Source organism: Podarcis tiliguerta (genome assembly GCF_965153285.1).
Source record: "Podarcis tiliguerta genome assembly, chromosome: 13".
In the NCBI taxonomy this organism is placed as follows: Eukaryota; Metazoa; Chordata; class Lepidosauria; order Squamata; family Lacertidae; genus Podarcis; species Podarcis tiliguerta.
The window spans coordinates 46,997,041-47,017,139 of record NC_139546.1 but is presented as its reverse complement, the minus strand read 5'-3'; the positions used below and the strand labels follow the sequence as shown (position 1 = coordinate 47,017,139).

Genomic DNA, 20,099 nt, shown 5'->3' with positions numbered 1-20,099 from the left:
CTTCGGTCCTTAATACCTTTCAGAACTGGGCTTGGAGGTGCTGTGGTCGATTCCCTCTGCTTCAGGACAGGGTTACACACCCACCAGCCCCTTCCCCCTGACCAGTGTCCACAAAGAGGGTGCCAAAAGTGGAGGTAAGGTGCCTTGCGGTGAAACTGCCTGCAGGCGACTCCAGGAAGCGAGCCATGCTGCGCACTGTAGGTAGAGCAATGTAGAATCAACAATAGAGGTATCATCTTCTTCTCTGGCAATCACTCGTAGCCGAGTAAGATTGTCTTCCATAAACATGGTTTTAACAATGAGTCCGTAAGTGACTGTGGAGGCCAATTCTGCATCCACACGTCCTTCCACAGTGGGGACATTGGTTTCCGGGCAGGAGCTGATCACGGTGTGGATTTGCCAAGCGTGCTTTCCTCCTAGCACATTTCTCCCTTGCGTCTTGAGTTCGAGCGTCTTCAAAGCCCACGACACCTTTGGTAAAGGCTGTTCTCCGACTGGAGCGCTCGCAGGCCAGTGTTTCCCGATTGTTGGTGTTTATACTATATTTTTTTAGATTTGCCTTGAGACAGTCTTTAAACCTGTTTTGTTGACCACCAGCATTATGCTTTCCATTTTTAAGTTGGGAATAGAGTAGTTGCTTTGGAAGACGATCATCAATATCAGTGTACTGGAAGAAGCAAAGATAGAGATATATCTGTGTGTGAGAGACACTGAGGATTTGGAACGGTGCCCCCCATCTGTTCTAGGTGTTTAAAACAGTGTCATACAACTTTATAGGGTCATGGCTTCCCCCAAAAATGACTGGGAACTGCAGTTTGGAGAGTTTTTAGAAGATCCCCCCCCTCCTGCAGTGCTACAGTTCCCAGAGTGGTTTAACAGTCTGTCCATCTTCTCAGACGGGACGTGGGTGGCGCTGTGGGTTAAGCCACAGAGCCTAGGACTTGCCGATCAGAAGGTCAGCGGTTCGAATCCCTGCGACGGGGTGAGCTCCTGTTCCTCTGTCCCTGCTCCTGCCAACCTAGCAGTTCAAAAGCATGTCAAAGTTCAAGTAGATAAATAGGTGCCGCTCCAGCGGGAAGGTAAACAGCGTTTCCATGCGCTGCTCTGGTTCGCCAGAAGCGGCTTAGTCCTGCTGGCCACATGACCCAGAAGCTGTACGCCGGCTCCTTCGGCCAATAAAGTGAGATGAGCACCGCAACCCCAGTCGGCCACGACTGGACCTAATGGTCAGGGGTCCCTTTACCTTTACTATCTTCTCAGGGAGCTCTGTGAATTGTAGCTCTCTGAAGGGAATACAGGGGTCTCCTAACAGGGTTCAGCATCCTCAACAAACTACACTTCCCAGCAGGGTTTTTGGACTACAATCCCCATCATCCTTGACCACTGGTCCTGCAAGCTAGGGGTGATGGGAGTTGTAGTCCAAGACAGCTGGCAACCCAAGTTTGGGGAACCCTACTTCCCGGGATTATTTGGGAGAAGCATTGACTATTTAAAAATGGCGTGATGCTGCTTGAAATGTACAGTATAGCACAAATGGGGCCAAAGAAAGAAATATGGTGTGTGTATATTTGTTTGTGTGTGTGGGAGGGTATTTGTTGGAAAGAGTAGAGAGTGAGAGCCTAACGCAAAGGGAGAGATATATATAAGATAATGAGAAAGTGAGCATGGAGGAATAAACAAAGGAGACAGATGGATGGGTGGATTGAGGGAAAGACTGATAAGGGCAATTTGGGTTGATTGCGAAAGCACATTTGCAAAATCCACTCTGTTGTAGCCAGTGCTAGTCCTGCAGCAGAGCAGACCCACTGCAGTTAATTAACATGGCTAAATTAGGTTCGTTGATTTCAGTGGGTCTACTCTAATTAGAACTTCGGCAGGTAGTGTATGTTTATTGGTTTGTTAAATTTGTATCCCCGCCTTCATCCCAAAGGAGCCCAAGGTGGCAAACATGGGTGCACACAAAATCAAAACAATGAATAATAATAATAATAATAATAATAATAATAATAACCTGCCCCTCCATTTTAAACAGCTTTAAAAATATATCCAAAACACATATGCAGCCATCGAGACAACTGATGATGTGGAAAGACAGTGAATGTTAGGTGGATAAATGAATATTCAAAACAGTCACGGGAGGAAGAAAGAGTAAACAAAGTAATTGGATGGAGAATGAAACCAAGAGAGGGTGGGGGGCTGTGGAGCATCCATTGGTGAATGGTTTTCGTATAGGAAGGGGATGGGCAGAGATGAGAGAGCGCACAGGAGAGACTCTCTCCCTCTTTAATGATGCTGAATTAGCTGCTCAGCCTAATTAGGCAGGGGGGAGGGAATTACACAGTTAGTCACGGGTGGGAGGATGCTAATTAGGCATAATTAATGCCTGCCATAGGGTGAGAGAAGGGAGCCCCCCTGGGAGACACGGGAAACAAGGCTGAGGCTGGCTGGGCCCGTGGGGACCCTCTGCGGGCAAGTGGCCCCTCCTGCATGCTGATTCTGCTCGTTTTGTGCTTAGAGGTTGAGGCATCCAAATGACAGCACACCTGGTCGCTCCGCAAGGCCTGGTTCAGCATCCTTGCACTGTTGGCCTCTCTCTCCCTCTCATACATTCAGCCTCAGCTGCAATCAGCGAGGCGTCCTCCTTGCCCTAATTGCAGCCCGGGGAGAATTTGAACTCATGGCCTTTCTGATCCCCAGGAGGCAGTTTCCCTGCTGTTGGCAGGGCAACAGACCGGAGCCGTTCGAGGCGAGGGCGGTGGTAGGGACAAACTCTGACCCTCCATTTTCCATCTGTGTTAATGAATCCACACAGCACAGCAGTGCGGCATGTGGAAAGCTTTCTGTGTGAACAAGGCCACCGATGCAGCCTGGATGATATTAGCCACGCAGAGCGAAGCAACCCCTCAACCTTATGACTGAAAATAAATAGTTTTTTTTACAGAGTTGCTGGGATTTCCCTGTTTATTGGTGCCTGGCAGCTATGCCAGCTGGAGTTATGTCCCAAACAGGCCCAGGCAGTCGCTGAAGTGGCTACAAACCCCCTCACACCCACAAGAACTTTTAGGCTGGGGGAAAAGGGTATTAAGGGATAATCTTGGTGAAGGATTATTTGCAAATAAAATAGCCTGTGCTGTTGGCTGTTGGTAGTTGATCATTTCCCCTCATGCTGTTTTCTTTTGCAAACCTTCCCAGGTAACAGAGGTTGGTGATCTGTATGCCGACCTTTTGTCTGTAGTACTGAATTTACTGCATGCTGCTTAGTTAAATCAATCTGAAGTGTGTGTAGATACGTTTGTTAGAAGAGTTGGGAAGGAACATCAAGAGGCCATTTAGTCTGACCCCCCCCCCCTGCAAAGGCATAATAATAATTATTATTTATACCCCACCCATCTGGCTGGGTTTCCCCAGCCACTCTGGGCGGCTCCCAATATTAAAAACACGATAAAAAAACAAACATTAAAAACTTCCCTAAACAGGGCTGCCTTCAGATGTCGTCTAAAAGTTAAGACTTGCTTATTTCCTTGACATCTGATGGGAGGGCGTTGCACAGGGCGGGTGCCACCACCGAGAAGGCCCTCTGCCTGGTTCCCTGTAACCTCACTTCTCACAGGGAGGGAACCGCCAGAAGACCCTCGGAGCTGGACCTCAGGGTCCGGGCTGAACGAAGGAGGTGGAGACGCTCCTTCAGGTATACGGGCCTTTGAGGCCGTTTAGGGCTTTCAAGGTCAACACCAACACTTCGAATTGTGCTCGGAAACGTACTGGGAGCCAGTGTAGGTCTTTCAGGACCAGTATATATAGCCTCGGCGGCTACTCCCAATCACCAGTCTAGCTGCTGTAGGCTTCAATCACCAGCTTCTTCAGAGCCTTCACAGCTTGACTTGTGCTAACTGCAACAAGCAGAGGGCACTACCACAGACACTTTCTTGATTTACCTGCACCAAGCAGCACATCTCCCTCTTCCCACTTTTAGAACTGCGTGGGTCCACTGGCTGAGTTATCTTCACAGCAGCTCAACAAAGGCACTGTTTTTGTCGGTTATGTCTCACATACAGGAAACTGAGACTCTGAGTGAGGACGACTCGGAGCCATCCGTGGCTTGTTTCCATAGCGAAGGCTTTGGGGCTGCTGTTCTTACAGACTGATGTAGCAATCTGTAAGAACAAAGGGTCCCGATGTATTTTCACCCACATACAGTGGTACCTCAGGTTACATATGCTTCAGGTTACATACGCTTCAGGTTACAGACTCTGCTAACCCAGAAATAGTGCTTCAGGTTAAGAACTTTGCTTCAGGATGAGAACAGTGCGGCAGCAGCAGGAGGCCCCATTAGCTAAAGTGGTGCTTCAGGTTAAGAACAGTTTCAGGTTAAGTACGGACCTCCGGAACGAATTAAGTACTTAACCCGAGGTACCACTGTATGTCTTTGCCAAGTATCCTGGGATAACGTCAAGCCATTCTCTCTGTCTGTGGTTCCCCACATTTCTTGTCTTAATTCTGCACTACGTTTGGGGGGGGGGGGGACTTGGCTGGCAGGGACTGTTGGGAATTGTAGTTCCCAAAACATCTCGAGGGCACCAGCTTGGGAAAGGCTGGTTTACACAATCTGCTAACCCTGGGATAAGAGAGACACAACCTTGATCATGGCTAGAGGGGTAGACTCTCCAATTTGGGACTCGCCCTCATAAGCACGTTAGAGGCGGACCAGAGTTGAAGTACCGCATTTTTTGCTCTATAAGACTCACTTTTTCCCTCCTAAAAAGTAAGGGGAAATGTGTGTGCGTCTTATGGAGCGAATGCAGGCTGTGCAGCTATCCCAGAAGCCAGAACAGCAAGAGGGATCGCTGCTTTCTCTGCGCAGCGATCCCTCTTGTTGTTCTGGCTTCTGAGATTCAGAATATTTTTTTTCTTGTTTTCCTCCTCCAAAAACTAGGTGCATCTTATGGAGCGAAAAATACGGTAATTGCTACAACTGACCGTAGAAACAGCTCTAGGCAACACATCCCTGAAACCTACAAGCCTTTTTTGGCAGCCGGTTAATTAGTTTTCTCAGAAACAGAAAGACTGGTGTGGGAATCCACCTTACAGTTCAAAATCTCTCTTTTTAATTCTTAGCAAAAAACTTGAAAAGGCAACAGAAGGTGAAATAACAAAACAGCGCGGCCCCAGTTAGTGGTCACAGCTCAACGGACTAAAATACACAGTGCAAATATTTGCTCATCTAGAACTTGACGTTGTCAGTTATCCACACACACCTACCCAGATGGGGGAGAGAACAGAACAAGACAGCAGTAAAACATGAACTCCTGGCTTCCATTAAATGTCGCCACTGATTTCTCCGAGAAGCATCTCTTGTCAGCAAATAAGAATAAATTATATATAATTTATATATGTATATATATCTATATATCTCACACGCATACATACTTGTGCCAGCAGCTAACAAAGCCAGGGGAAACAATGCACCGTGGGTCCATTTCAATGGGGCTTGAACATCTCACCTCTTTTTTTTAAAGGGGGGAGACAGGGAATTTGTGGCCTTCCAGAGGTTGCAGCTCCCATAATCCCTGTGTACTGACTGTGCTGGCTTAGGGATGATGGGAGTCGCAGCCCCACTTCCCATCCTTGCTGGGGAAGGCGTTCAAGGCCCAGGTGTGCCAGGTGAGGTACAGTAATAGCTGCCAACTGCAGAGGCCCCCCACCTCTGCCCTGGTTTGCTTCTTCTGAGTCACGTGGAGCGCCCATAGATTGTGCGATTAAGAAGGCACCGGTTTAGCAAAATCCTGTTAGGAGGTTTCTTTACCTGACAGGATTGCAGCGTATCGTTTTGATTTGGAATGTTCTGCAGACTTTCTAATCTGGTGGGGCTCCCACCTCACCCCCCTGTTTGCATATCAACAGCTGGATCAACAGAAGAAGAAGAAGAAGAAGAAGAAGAAGAAGAAGAAGAAGAAGAAGAAGAAGAAGAAGAAGAAGAATCCATCACGGTCATTGCATCTGAGCCTGTTATTGCCAAAACGAATCTCCGGACAGAGAATCGTGTCAGTTGAAAAACAACAAGGAAAAACTGTTTTCTTTCACCTCTATAAAGCTTTATGCAGACACAGCTTAGCCTTGCTACTGGTTTTCAGAAGCATGGCCACCACACACCCTGTGGTAGGGGATAAGGAACCTGCGATTCCTCCGACGCTGCTGGACTACAACTCCCATGAGTGCCAACTTCTGTCCACGATAGTTGGGGTGCTGGGAGTTGTAGTCCAACAATATTTGGAGGCTCAAGGGTTCCCCAGCTCCAATTCACACCTAATGGGCAAGAGGCAACAGAGTGTGAGAGAAATTCCACTTCTGAGATGTGGGCTCTCCTTCCTCTCTTGCCTCTTCAGCCCCTCCTGAAGCCCTCAAATGATGCTCCAGAAGGCAAGGGGACCCTCTGAAGAAGATCTGGAGGCAGCAGAGGAGAAACCAGAAACCTCCTTGCGCAAAGCTGATCTCTGTTGCACAAATGGGGAGATAACATTGGAAGTCACCCACAACGTCCTTTCGAAATTGTTTTTCGAATATTGTCAGTTAAATTATTATTATTATTATTATTTTTAAAAATAGACATACAAAGATCTGGGCAAAGACTCAATGCAGATATTACCCTTTTATGCTCCTTTTAAAACACCTGTCTAAGAAAGATGCTTAAGAATGAGCCACTGCCTTAAAAAAAAATCAGTTAGAATTAAGAGTTGTTAACTGTTCTAACATCGTGTTTAGAACAACATCTCTTCATGCTCTGACTGGCTTGAATGATGCCTTAGCTTCATCTTTAAAAAATAGGACTCTTTATATTAAATAGCCAGAGATAACCTTTACCTTTTAAAATCTATTTTTCAATCATCATTTATACCAAGTTATGTTAATTTATTGGGCCTTTGGATCCATGCATCGTTTCCTGTGCTCTTGGTCACCGCCAAAGAAATAATCTGCAATGATCACGACTAAAAATCTTAACTGATCACTGCTCTCAAGGAGTGTTTTCTTTAGAAAAATAAATCCTTCATACAAATTTTCCTTATTTAAAGCTGTTCAGATATTCCATGTGCAAAATTTAACTTCTTTCATTTTCTGTGCTTTTTCAAAAAATAGCTTACTTACAAAACATTTAATCAATAAAAGGAAGAAAACATTGTCCATCCTTTTCTTTCCCTAAGGCTGCAATTCTATCTCTATACCGGGGAGTAAGTCCATTTTTGAACAAATTTGGGATTTACTCCTGAGTACACATACACAGGGAGTGCACGGTCAAAATGTTGTTTTGCAACTACTGCAGAAGAATTTAAGCTGAGTTGCTGACTTCAGCCTTTCCTCCTCCTTTTAATCTTTCCACAACACCACAATAATAATTTTCTAGTCCACTCAAATCACATGATTTTTTCCTCTCTGCTGTGGGATTGCAAAATTAGGATTGGGGTCCCGCCAATTTAGTCACTGCTTTTAAGGGTTACAGTGCCTGTAAGGGTTACTTCTGACTACTACATATAACTCTCCTTCCTTCAGGCAGACATATCTGAGCTTCTCCCTGCAGAAGCATATTTCATTTCCTCCTCCTCCTCCTCACTTTCCGAGAACATTTCTTAAAATGTCAAGTGCATGTACTCCTATCACTTCTTCCACACAAGCCGCGATTTCAGCACCGACTGAAACAAAACCCGCGGCAGGCAGCTCTCAGAAGATGGAGGTGTCAAGATAACTGGGTGGCCCCTAGGGATTTGTTTTCTCTCGTCTCGTTGCGCAGAACTAGAAACAGCGACGGTATACCGGATCAGAATCTCTCCCCTTTAAAAAACCCCGATTTACGTGGCACGCAAGCATCGCTCCCCTGTTCCGCTGAGCTGGTATTTGAATCTTCAAAGTGACTGAGGAAAGAGAGGTGTCGCAGCGGCCCCTATTCTCTTGCTCAAACGCCAAGCGTGGAAAATAACCTTTAAGAACTTTCTTTTTTTTTTTTTAACTGCCATCCTTTCCCATACACCACAAAATATACCTTTAGGGAAGCGGGAAGGGAAGGGATTGCTGGTGGGTTGTGGGGGAGAGGTGGAAAAAATTCTGCTTCTGCTGTTGTGCATAAGTAACCCTGTGTGCAGTTCTTAAAAGGCAACGTCCAGTGTTTGGGTAAGAGAGTCCGGCTGCTGCTGCAGAAGGGCACTCAGGTCAGAAGGGGCTCGTCGTCCGCAGCCCAGTCAGCAGACGCACTTCCGCTCTCGGAGTCGGGCATGGTGAGGGACACCAGAAGAACATCATCCTCGTCTTCAGGGGACGGAGGGGCACTGAGGGGATTGCCTGCCTCCACAGAGCATGGCAGCGCAGGGGAGAACAGCCGTACGCGGAGAGAGCGCATCATCCCCGAGAACCGCGGGGTGGGAGGGGGCGGGGCCTGGGGCTCTGGCGCAGGCTCAGCAGGCGGGGACGGGGCCTTCTGGGGAAGAGGCGGGGCCTGCTCTTCCAGCTGGCCGGAAGTTGTGTTTTCCTCTCCGGGTAGTGGCTCAGGCAAGGTATCCGGAGCGGAGTGTGACGAAGAGGTGGTTGTGGTGGTAGTGGTGGTGGCGGCAGCGGAGGCAGAAGTGGAGGTGGTTGGAGCAGGCCGAGGCAGCAGTCCCAACCGCCTCATGCGCCTTGCCAAGCGGCGCAGGAAGCGGCTGCGATGCGGGCGGCGGTTCCCACCAGCGGCAGTGGCGGCGGCTGTGTCGTGGCGGAACATATGCAGCAGAGACCTCAAGTTCCCCAGCACTGAATTCTGAAATGAAAGAGCAGAGGGAAGGGTGGTGAGGAATTAGGACAGACCGAAAACCAAACACAAGTGTGTTTACCTGGCAGGGAGAGTCCCTCAAGGAATCCCGGGAGGGCATATTTACCCATTCATTAATTTATTACCTTTGCAACCTGCCCGTCCCACTCCCCAAAGCAGCCCAGTGTGACAAACATGTCAAAGCAGTACAATCTAAACGAGAAAAGGTTTTTGAAACATCAAAAACGCAAATCTGGAAGACACCAAAAACAATTGCGTTCCCTCAGTTACTAATTTCAACATTTTCAGTAGCCATCATCAGTCAAATGCCTGGGTAAACAGGGATGTCATAAAAATTTATCCTGAAAGTCGGTAATGAGGGAGACAGGCGCACCCCACCAATGAGTGCATCACACAAATGCAGAGCCACCACCCAAAAGTCCCTGCCATGGGTCAACGCTATCCAGGCAGCAGCCAGAGGTGGTAACATTAAAAAGGCCTCCCCTGCCAATCATAGGGCCTGAGATGGTCAATATATTGGGAAGACTCCAGTAAGGTATTTATGCTCTCTTTCTACAGATGCATGCCCCACAGTTCCTTTGCTGGGCACACCTATTATTCAGGTCTTCGCATCTTCGCTTGCGATGGTCCCAGAGTTTTCAGAGCCCTCTTCAGAACTGAGTGATATGGGAGGCTGCAATACTGATGTTCATTGCAGGCCCTCAATATGGCGAGAGCTACTTGACACAGCCTCGCCCGAGTGCTCTTGTTGCCTATTGCTCCTCAAAACTCCCGGCTCAGAGTCCCCAGACTTCTGCCTCAAAGACACGGCTTTCTAAGAATGAATTGCATCTTAATATGAGGGCCATTTCCCAGCTGTGGTTATAATCGGCCCGAGCCATATGGATATCCCATCGTACAAGCAATGGAGCTTACAGAGAGGCATCTGTGCAGTTTGCAATCCCAGTGGCAGCCAAGTAGCCAGAATAATGTAACATCTTAGACCTCAGAGACAATTTCAATCTTGCCCGGCTATGTGGGGAGATGTGGGGAGTCAAGACATAGGGAACCCGTAGGAATCTTTCTGGTAGGGTGGACAAACAAAATGCTTTCTCACACACACAAAAATGAAGAGAGTGGGGCCTGTACATTTTGCCTCATACCTCAGGTTCTACAAATGTTAGGAATTTGCTGACCTGATGAGGGTGCTCCGTGGGGAAGCCTTCGACGGGGGGGATGACGCCGCGAGCAATGAGTTGCCCGTAGGAAGGCGGTGCCTGCCGTTGCACCAGCCGGGCCTCCATCCGCGACAAGGGGGATAAGATACTGTGGGGAGAAAGAGACACACACAAAGTGTGAGACGAGAGCTGCACCCGTCACCCCTCTCCATCCCTCCATAATAATCTTTTCTCATCCCTCCTGAACTCTCCCTCTCTTTGTCTGAGTGGAAGTTTCTAACTTCAACTTCCTTTCACGTCATAAGAACAGACGATGCGCCCTGCTGGCTCTGGCTGGGGGCCTGTCCAGCCCAACATCCTGTTCCTACAAGCGGCCAAGCCAATGTCCACAAAAAGAAACAGGGTTCAACGGCACTCTCCCCAAATGCAATTCCCATTGCCTCCGGCCATGCAGGTGGAGCACAGCCCCTGTGGCCAGCAGCCACTGATAGTGTTATCCTCCACAAATTCGTCTGATCCTCTTTTAAAGCTGTCCAAGTTGGGGGGTCCTCACTGCTTCTCATGGGAACCAATTCCATAGTTTTAACTATGTGCTGTGAGAAAAAGCACTTTATTTTTTCTGTCCCTAATCTTCCAACATCCAGTTTCGTTGGGTTCGCCGCAGTTAATTTTCATCGCCCACATTTTCCAGCTCTACAATATCTCCTGTTAAATGGCAACATTCTTTACAGGGAACCAGGCAGAGGGCCTTCTCGGTGGTGGCGCCTGCCCTGTGGAACGCCCTCCCAGCAGATGTCAAGGCAATAAACAACTACAGTGGTGCCTCGCAAGACGAAAAGAATCCGTTCCGCGAGTCTCTTCGTCTTGCGGTTTTTTTTTGTCTTGCGAAGCAAGCCCATTAGCGGTTTAGCGGGCTTAGCGGATCAGCTGTTAAGCGGCTTAGCGGCTTGGGAAAAAGGGGGGGGGGGGAGGAAAAAAACCCCGCAGGAACTCGCAAGACATTTTCGTCTTGCGAAGCAAGCCCATAGCAAGTTCGTTTTGCGAAGCACCTCCAAAACGGAAAACCTTTTCGTCTAGCGGGTTTTCCATCTTGCGAGGCATTCGTCTTGCGGGGCACCACTGTATTTTACTTTTAAAAGACAACTGAAGGCGGCTCTGTTTAGGGAAGTTTTTAATGTTTGTCACTGTATTGTTTTTAATATTCAGTTGGAAGCTGCCCAGAGTGGCTGGGGAAACCCTGCCAGATGAGTGGGATATAAATAAATTATTATTACTATTATTATTATTAGGCAATAGCTGCACCCACAGCAGCTAGGCCACTGGTTCACCATGTCCATTGGGCTCCTCTCTCAGCTGCCGCCCACAGCAGCCATCCCATCAGGCTACAGGAACAGAGGGATAAGATGGCAGGATCTTGCTATCACCTCTACTGAGAAAGGCCAGCAGCTTTCCTTGAACAGTCCAACAGGCTGTTACAAAAGCTCTGTCATTTAAGACACGAGTTTGCTTTTTTCCTTTTCCCTCCAGATCCTTTCTTCCTTTCATGTTATGCCTTTTGGACTGCAAGACTGAGGGCAGGGACTGTCTTATCAAGGACATTTGTAAGCTGCTCTAGGAGCCTAATTCTGACTGAAACAGGATGGATAACAATCAAGGATTTTAAAAAATAAAATAAAATAATCAGATTTTTAAAATAAAATGCTTTTGGAGGAAAAATCTTTGTAAAGATAGTTTTCTATTTAAGTTATGCTATAATCCAAATGCTAGTCATCAGGAAATAAGGTTTCTTTTAAGTTTTTCATGTGTGGTAAAACTCAGTCTGTTTTTCTTTAAAAAAGTGTTTAACCACATCAGTTAGCAAACATGGATACATATGCTATAATGTTACTGTTTTAGTTAAATAAATTGTTTAAATTGTTATTAAGGAAATTATTATTTTTCTCCTTCCAATAAAGTACAGCAGAAATGTTGTGCCAATATAAACAGTTAACTAAATAAACCTCACAATAATTTCATAATCATCTGTCCATGTATTTCTAATAGTATAATCATATCTGTAATTTTTGATATAACTGTAAAAATAACTCTGAAAACTTATTATTCAAAAAATGAAACTTTCATCTGCATGTAAATATTAAGATTATACCAGCAAGAATGAGTCTTTCTGTAAGAAATGATTTAAATCAAGTCTTACTGACTAGTAATTTAGATCGATTTGATTTAAATTAAATCCACCCTTGGCTGAAGAGGAGAATATTTAAGCAAATAAAGCAGATTTCTATACACCAGGGTACCATGATCACTGCACAGTACTTCCTGGGGACATCTGCCTTCCCTCTCTGTATGGCTCCATTCCTATACTTCCCACCCGCCTTCCCAGTCCTGCCCCCCCAGTTTCCACCGCTCTCCGCATTTTTGATATCTCATGTGCACATTCCCTAAGCCCCAGCCTTGCCCCTCGCTCCCTGGCTGCTCCTCTCACCCAAACTCGTGGCTGCGGAGGGCATACAGTCGGCAGGTGCAGCCCAGCGCAATCACCAAGAGAAGGCCGCACACCAGGCTGCCGATGACAGCCGCAGTCACCACTTTCCGCGGGAGGACGTAGGAGCAGTCCGCCTCGTCGGAGCCGTCAATGCAGTCCGCCTGCCCGTCGCACACCCAGCTCTCGTAGATGCAGCGCCCGTCCCGGCACCGGAAGTTGCCCGGCTGGCACGAATAGCAATGGCGCTCGTCCGCGGCGTCGGCGCAGAAAGTCTGGTAATTGCAGCGGTCGGCTGGCCCATAGCAGCCAGCCCCGCCGATCCCGCGCCCCCCGCAGGGGTACTGCCCCACCGGGCAGCCTTTGCAGCCGTCCTCATCGGCGCCGCTGGCACAGTCCCAGAACCCGTCGCAGCGCTCGGCGGCGCTGTAGCAAGTGGCTCCCTCGCCGTCGCCTCCGCCGCAGGGGAAATCCCACGGGACGCAGAAGCCTCGCACGTGGTAGGTGGCGTTGAAGCCGCGGCCTGATGTTCCCGGCGCCGCCTCGTAGGACACCCACGCACGGCTGGAAGGTGAGTCCACGGCGACCATTTTCTTGTTGCTGGTGTAGTCGAGGTTGCGCAGCAAGCGGGGGCGCGGCGTGGATCCGGGCGCCCCCTCGTACACCCTCAGGGAGTCCCCGACGCCCAGGCTGAGGGCGGTGAAGCGGATGCTCAGAGGCCGGCTGTCGTGGGCGTTGAGGGCCCATTGGCAATGGGCAGCGCCCAGGTAGGAGTCGGAGGCAAAGCCGGGCGAGAAAAAGATGCCGTAGAAGTTGTCCAGGGTGAGGTTGCAAGGGAAGACAGGTGGCCTGCTGGCTTCTGGAGCAGAGAAAGAGAGTGAGGGAAAGGGTGTGGAAAACACAGAATGAAGCTGTCAGAGGGACTGATGGGAAACCAAAAGAGGCATGGGATGGGCAGAGTCAATAATATACAAATTAGTATTCCATCAGCTTTGGAGATGTGTGTTGGTAGTAACAACAACAACAACAACAACAACAACAACAACAACAACAGCAGCAGCATATTTATATCCCACCCATCTGGCTGGATTTCCCCGCCACTCTGGGAGGCTCCCAAAAGAATATCAAAAGCACGATAAAGCATCAAACATTTAAAACTTCCCTAAACAGGGCTGTCTTCAGATGTCTTCTAAAAGTCAGCTAGCTGCTTATTTCCTTGACATCTGATTGGAGGGCGTTCCATAGGGCGGGCGCCACCACCGAGAAGGCCCTCTGCCCGGTTCCCTGTAGCTGCACTTCTCACAGTGAGGGAACCGCCAGAAGGCCCTTGGTGTCTGGGCTGAACGATGGGGGTGGAGACGCTCCTTCAGGTATACTGGGCCTTTGAGGCCCTTTAGGGCTTTAAAGGTCAGCACCAACAGTTGAATTGTGCTCAGAAACGGTAGAGATGGGGGTTCCCTTCAGTTGTGGTTTCTCTCACTTTCTGATTTTTTCAGCCTTGAGATTTTCTTTCCTCATTCCCAAATCAGTTTGTGGTGGTGGTTTTTTAAATAAGAAAGAAGGGCGAGCCACACTTTATATGAAAAATAGCACCCCACCCATGATAAGGAGGGAAAGAAGGTCCATGTATACGTGCGTGTGTGTAGAAGGAGATGGATAATTAGAAACAATAATCAGGGAGGGAAATTGATGAGGAGCGAAGCTTCTGTTTTCTTCCCATAATGCACCAGGGCTGTGGATTCTGCCGTACCTCTCTCATATTTCAGCTGAAACCCATCTCCTGTCATGAACTTCCAGTTGTAACTCAGGGTCACGTTGCCTCCCTTTATCCGGAGGGGCTCAGGAGTGTGGTAGCCACAGATTTTCCAAGGGGATGAAGGGAGCGAGGCTGACTGGATGATCAGCATCTCCGAGGTACAGGAGAGACGAAAGTGCTGGAACCTGTGGAAGGAAAAGAGAAAGAGATTGAGAGAGATGTATGCATGCCAACTTTTGCTTCTATGTGGTGCTCCCCAGGAAATCTGAAGGATGCGCTCATGTGAGGTTGGTTTCCGGGCCCAACTAAAAGCGCTCCAATCTCACCTGATACTGATGATCTCCTCAGGGCCGGCCAGAATGACCCAGCTACAACTGCTGTATGTCGTCCCTTGGGAAGAAGGGCTACGGATCTGGCCCTGCGGCTCCATCCGGACATCAGGGTAGCCTTGACAGACAGCTGTGGGAGGAAGGAGAAGGTCAATGAAGCAACATTGAGCCCCTTCCCCATATTCCCAGCTCCTCCTGGCTTTCTTTTATAGTTCCCCTTCATAATACAGTGGTACCTCGGTTTTCGAACATCTCGGAAGCCAAACGTTTTGGCTCCTGAACGCCAAAAACCTGGAAACAACTGCTTTGGTTTTCGAACGCTTTTCAGAAGCCGAATGTGCCACAATACGGCTTCCGTACTGAGTTTCCAAGAAGCAAATGCTTCCGGAAATGGCATGCTTCGGTTTTTGAACGTTTCGGAAGTCAAATGGTCTTCTGGAGCGGATTATGTTCGAAAACCAAGGTATCAAGATCTTTCTAGGCACCATAGTCTCCATGGTCATTTCAGGAGTCTCTCCCATGCTGTCACTTATCCCCTAAAATGGCTACCACCACCCCACTCTGCTCAGTGCCCTCCTCAGTCCTTTCCTTCTTCAAATAAAACTAGGCCGCAATACGAGCCTGCAATGGCCTATCTGGTCCCGCATCCTTTTGTGGGAAATCCACAAGCAGGATTCGAACCCAAGAGCATTTTCTCCTCCTGAGGTTTCTAGCAACTGGCATTCAGGAGCATTACTGCCTATAACCACAGAGGCTAAGAACAGCCATTACGGCTAACAGCTACTGATAGACCTTGTTGTGCCTAATCCCTTTTTAAAGCCACACAAGATGGTCATTGCTGCCTCCTATGGGCACAAATCCCTTAGTTTAATCATGCACTGATTGAAGAATTGCTTCATTTTATCTGTCCGATATCTTCCAACATTCAGTTTTGTTGGATGTCTGTGAGTTCTCCCGAGGAGGAGTTTAAGGGGGAAAATAGCGTATTTTTCGCTCTATAAGACACACCAGACCACAAGACGCACCTAGTTTTTGGAGGAGGAAAACAAAACAAAAAAATATTCTGAATCTCAGAAGCCAGAACGGCAAGAGGTATCGCTGCGCAGTGAAAGCAGCAATCCCTCTTGCTGTTCTGGCTTCTGGGATAGCTGTGCAGCCTGCACTCGCTCCATAAGACGCACACACATTTCCCCTTACTTTTTAGGAGGGGAAAAGTGAGTCTTATAGAGCAAAAAATACGGTAGTTTTAAAAGTCATGTGTCTGTTTCCCAATTTGACCTTTTTACATGGTTTTGTACGCACTGCGGTGCACACGTTATGCATTGCGACTTGCAGTTATGTTTATCGATTGTAATTCAGTACTTATTTATTGCAATTGTTAAGGGTGAATCTCTTGTTTAACAATGATTTGCTGATGTTTTGAGAGTTGGTTTTATTGTGTACTATGACCAACAGACAATTCAACATGACTTTATCTGATATAAGTCGTTCCATTTGAAAGTTATGCCTTATTACGACTTTTTGTATTGGATCAGATTATTATAAGGCGTGTGCTGTTTGCTGCGTATTTTGTTACTGTGAACCGCCTTGGGTATCGTAATATAGAAAGGAATTATACAAATTAAAAATGAAATGAAAATGAAAAGTTATGAGAGGGGGGGGGAACGTTTCTCCATCTCTTTTTCTCTAGGACATGCATAATTTTATAAATTTTCTATCACGTCTCCCCTCACTCACTAAGTCTCAAATCTACAGCCTTTCCTCACAGGAATCACTCCACCCTCTTGACAATTTTTGTTACTCTTTTCTGGACCTTCAAATATAAACAATACCCCCCTCCTCCGCACCCACCTTCCCTCTCTGCCCCATGCCTTGTGCCCCCACCTCTATCCCCCAACTTACCCATGTGGGAGGAGTTGCTCTCAGTGGGCTGAAACCCACCTAGGGAATAGAAAGGAAAGAGAAAGTCAAATTCCAGACAGGCTGTCTGTGTTAAGTCTGCTTATCGGGAAAACACACAAACGAAGGACTTCCTGGTATGTTGAAGGAGCACATTCATTGTGGCCTAAGCCTCCATTAGGCTGGAGTGCACTTTGCCAGAGTTCAGCTGGAAGATAAATACTCATGCATGGCAACAACAACAAACAATACCTTGCCAGCACAGAACCCCTTTGCAACGGTTGCCGATTTGCTACCCAACCATGTGGCTACTCTTCGTATATAAAGCCCTCAGTAGCTTGGGAATAACATACCTGCAATATGTTTACAAGGGGTTTTATTTCTTTATATGTCCACTTGTCCACTTCAGTCTGGGGAACTGTTACAGGTGCCACATATTGTTTGTTTCACATTGGTAAGAAATCAGTATTTTAGTGTGGCAACAGCCACACTTTGGGACCACAATACCTCAAGGACCCCCTTTTTCCATATGAACCTTCCCAGACCCTGAGATCATCTTCTGAGGCCCTTCTTCGTGTGTCTCCTCCTTGAGAGGTCCGGAGGGTGGCAACATGAGAACGGGGCCTTCTCTGCAGTGGCTCCCTGTCTGTGGGATGCTCTCCCCAGGGAAGTTTGCCTGATGCTTTCATTATACATGTTTAGGTGCCAGGCAAAAATGTTCCTTTTTAACCAGGCTTTTGGTTGATCCAATTTCATCCTATGCCCTTTTAAAATGTCATTGGGGGGTATTTTTATTTTTATTAGGTATTTTGTGGTTTAGTATCTTGATTCTGTGAACTGCCGCGAGATCCCCGAGCATAGCACAGTATATAAATTCAATAAATAAATAAATATAGTAATAACAACAACTCCCTGCCCATTGATACCAGACAAGCACCTTTGCTATACTCTTATTGGTGCCCGCTAAAACAATTTTGTTTAGGCAAGCCCATCCCGACAGAAAGAAGAACACTGACAGGTGTTTTAGTGTGGTTTTAGCTGATCGTTGATTTTAATTATCTCTGAATGTTTTACTTGAGATTCCTGAATTGCAGGGTGTTGGATTAGATGACCGGGGGGGGGGGGGGGAATCTCTTCCAACTCTATTCTATGAAATACTTGTTTTTATCTTTTTTTTTAAAGACTGATAACTTCTTTTTGTAAACAGCTTCGAGGCTGGTTTGTTGTTGTTGCTATATAAAGCAGTCTATAAATTCTATGAACTAAATACACAAAACCCCTTATAAACAGAAAGGTGAATAGCCTGTGAAAAACAAGATAAGAAGAGAGCAACCCTTTGCAATATATATATATATATATATATATATATATATATATATATTCCTGGACTACAGTGACTCTGAGGTCAGCAGCAGAGTGCCCCGCAAGACCATAGCGTGTCTTCCACAGTTTTCTGAACACTGACATATTTTGATGTCAGATTTCTCTCAGATCAGAGAACCTGAGAAGAAAACAAGGCCTTTGACAGGTTGCCTGCAGGAAACAGAGGAGATTCAGAGCAGGTTTGACCTGGTGCATGACTCAGAGCAGATTCTGTTCCCCATATGTTTTAAGAGACTGAAGTTCAAAACAACTAGAGGCACCAGGTTGGGGAAGCCGGGCAGGAAGGCTATTAGGCCGCCCTCCATAGTCTCAGGTTTCCTCCATCAGGTATAAACCGGAATACATGCAAGGCAGTGGCGTAGCGTGGGGGGTGCAGGGGGGGCCGGCCGCACCGGGCGCAACATCTGGGGTTAGGTTTAGGGGGCGCAAATCCACGGGTTAGGGGGCGCAAATTACTTGCCTTGCCCCGGGTGCTGACAACCCATGCTACGCCACTGATGCAAGGGAAAAGCTTAAACTCCCTCCAGTCATGGCAAGGCTCCCTGTATCCCATCCATCAAAGAAGCTTCCTCCTCACCTGGGCTGATACCAGGTCTCCAGGGAGAAAAGGACTCCCAGGTGCAACAAGGGTCCAGTGACCCATAACTGCAAAAAGTACTGCGCTGACCCCTTTTTTTCAGACCTGGGGTTAATGTCCACACCAGTGGATTGGCCATCACCACACTTAGCTTAGGTTTAGAGACCAAACTCTACAGGTGTGCCTTTGAATGGGCAGATCTCTGCCCCCACCCCTGCCCCACTCCTAGCCACCCAAAATGTGGGGTGCTGCAAAGGACGACCTTTGACCCTCCAGGCTTTGCTGGACCACGACTGCCATCATCTCTGACCACTGGATATGCTGGTCGGAACTGATGGGAACCGGAGCCCTGGCATATCTTGGGGGGGTGGCACAGACTGAGCCCTCCCCCATCGCCATCATTTCATCAACTGGGCACCATATGAAAAGGGGCGCTTGCGCCCCCAAAGGCAAGCCGACCCCGCGCCCACCGCGCCCCTCTCTCTTACCCAGCAGGAGCGCCAGGAGGAAGCCCCGGGCGAGCCCCGAAGGCGTCGGCATCTTGGGGGGGCCCATCGCCCACTCCGCCCGATTCCCCGTCCTCTCCGGCGCCTCTTGGGTTCCCACGCGTCGTGGCCCCGGAGGAGGAAGCCAGATCTCAAGGCTGGTCGGTGGATCCTTCTTTGGGGATGGTGGAGAGGAGATAATCCCCCCCAAAGAAAAGACTCCCCCGAATCTGCGAGGGAAGCCGGCCGCTTTCACTTTCTCGCGCCTTTCCCTCCCCAACTTTGACCTCTACGCCTCCATCCCCGGCCCCTTTGCCAAGTCAGCGCTGCTGGTGGCCCATCGCCGCGGCCTCGGGCCTCGTGGCGCCCCGTTCCGCCGACTCCTCCCCGGGGTTTCTTGTTTTTCGGGGTGTTTTTTCCTGGCGCTGCAGAGGACGCGTCCCCGTCGCCCTCCTCTCCGCCCCGAATGTTTGCAAACTTTTGTTTCCTCCTTCCACTTCCTGCCTTCGCAACTTTCTCAGCCCGTGGCGGGGAGGAGCGCGGGGTGGGGTGGGGGGGTGGAGAGGTGGAGGGGCGAGCCACGTGACCTCTTCCTTCCTGACCCTCCCCTTTCCTCATTCCTGTTTTCACACGCACACCCATCCTCCTCCTCTTTTTAACTACTTCGTGGCACTGCCAGCAATTTTTGCATTTCATTCCCACCCTCTCCACCCCCGGTGGGTAAAGACTCAAAAAAGGAAAAAGAGAGAGAGGGAGAGACTCTCCCGACATGAAAACGAAGCAGGACCCACAAAAAGCAATAGGGTGGCGTTAAACCGGAGTGACACCGGTGTTTACATGAAAACCTGATCTTTCAAGCAATTCCCGCCCCCCTCCTTCTGAATCTTTCCCATCGGAAAGGATCGAGCGGAAGAGTCAGCTCGATCCTTTTTGTGATCCTGCTTGCCCTGGGGGGAATAAATACCATTTCACACCCACCCCACCAAATTGTCCGAAGTTATGTGGGTCTGTCCTTTTAAGAGTGGGCGCTCCTAATCCCAACCTCCTCCCCTTCCCGGACTCCGCCGTTGGCCAGCGTTTGGCGCCATCTAGCGTCTCCGGCGCGATTCTGCAAGCCGGGACAAGAAGGGGAGCCAAGCGCCACCCAGGCCTCAAATTGCAGGTTTCAAATTTGCTTGCTCAGGCTGCCGCTTGCATTCCTCCCCCATCGCCCCCGTTTCCTATTGCCAGCTTTAACCCTTTT

At 48.4% G+C, this 20,099-nt stretch overlaps 1 protein-coding gene across 1 annotated transcript; it reads right to left on the bottom strand.

Annotated features, from left to right (window-relative positions):
* Positions 1–5,082: 5,082 nt before the first annotated feature.
* Positions 5,083–19,894, bottom strand: LRP10 (LDL receptor related protein 10). Its single transcript, XM_083410321.1, has 7 exons — positions 18,860–19,894; positions 16,415–16,453; positions 14,510–14,642; positions 14,178–14,368; positions 12,431–13,286; positions 9,967–10,096; positions 5,083–8,779 (listed from the first exon to the last, which is right to left on the bottom strand). The coding sequence occupies exons 1-7, from the start codon at positions 18,924–18,926 to the stop codon at positions 8,192–8,194; spliced, it is 2,004 nt and encodes a 667-aa protein (XP_083266447.1). The 5' UTR covers positions 18,927–19,894; the 3' UTR covers positions 5,083–8,191.
* Positions 19,895–20,099: the final 205 nt, after the last annotated feature.

Bases quoted from the DNA above. Each gene is read 5' to 3' on its own strand.
- LRP10 (XM_083410321.1), bottom strand. From the start codon at position 18,926: ATGGGCCCCCCCAAGATGCCGACGCCTTCGGGGCTCGCCCGGGGCTTC. The intron at 16,454-18,859 runs GTAAGAGAGAGG...TCTATTCCCTAG, and splicing joins CCTCCTGGCGCTCCTGCTGG to GTGGGTTTCAGCCCACTGAG. The intron at 10,097-12,430 runs GTGAGAGGAGCA...TTCTCCCCACAG, and splicing joins CTCCGCAGCCACGAGTTTGG to TATCTTATCCCCCTTGTCGC.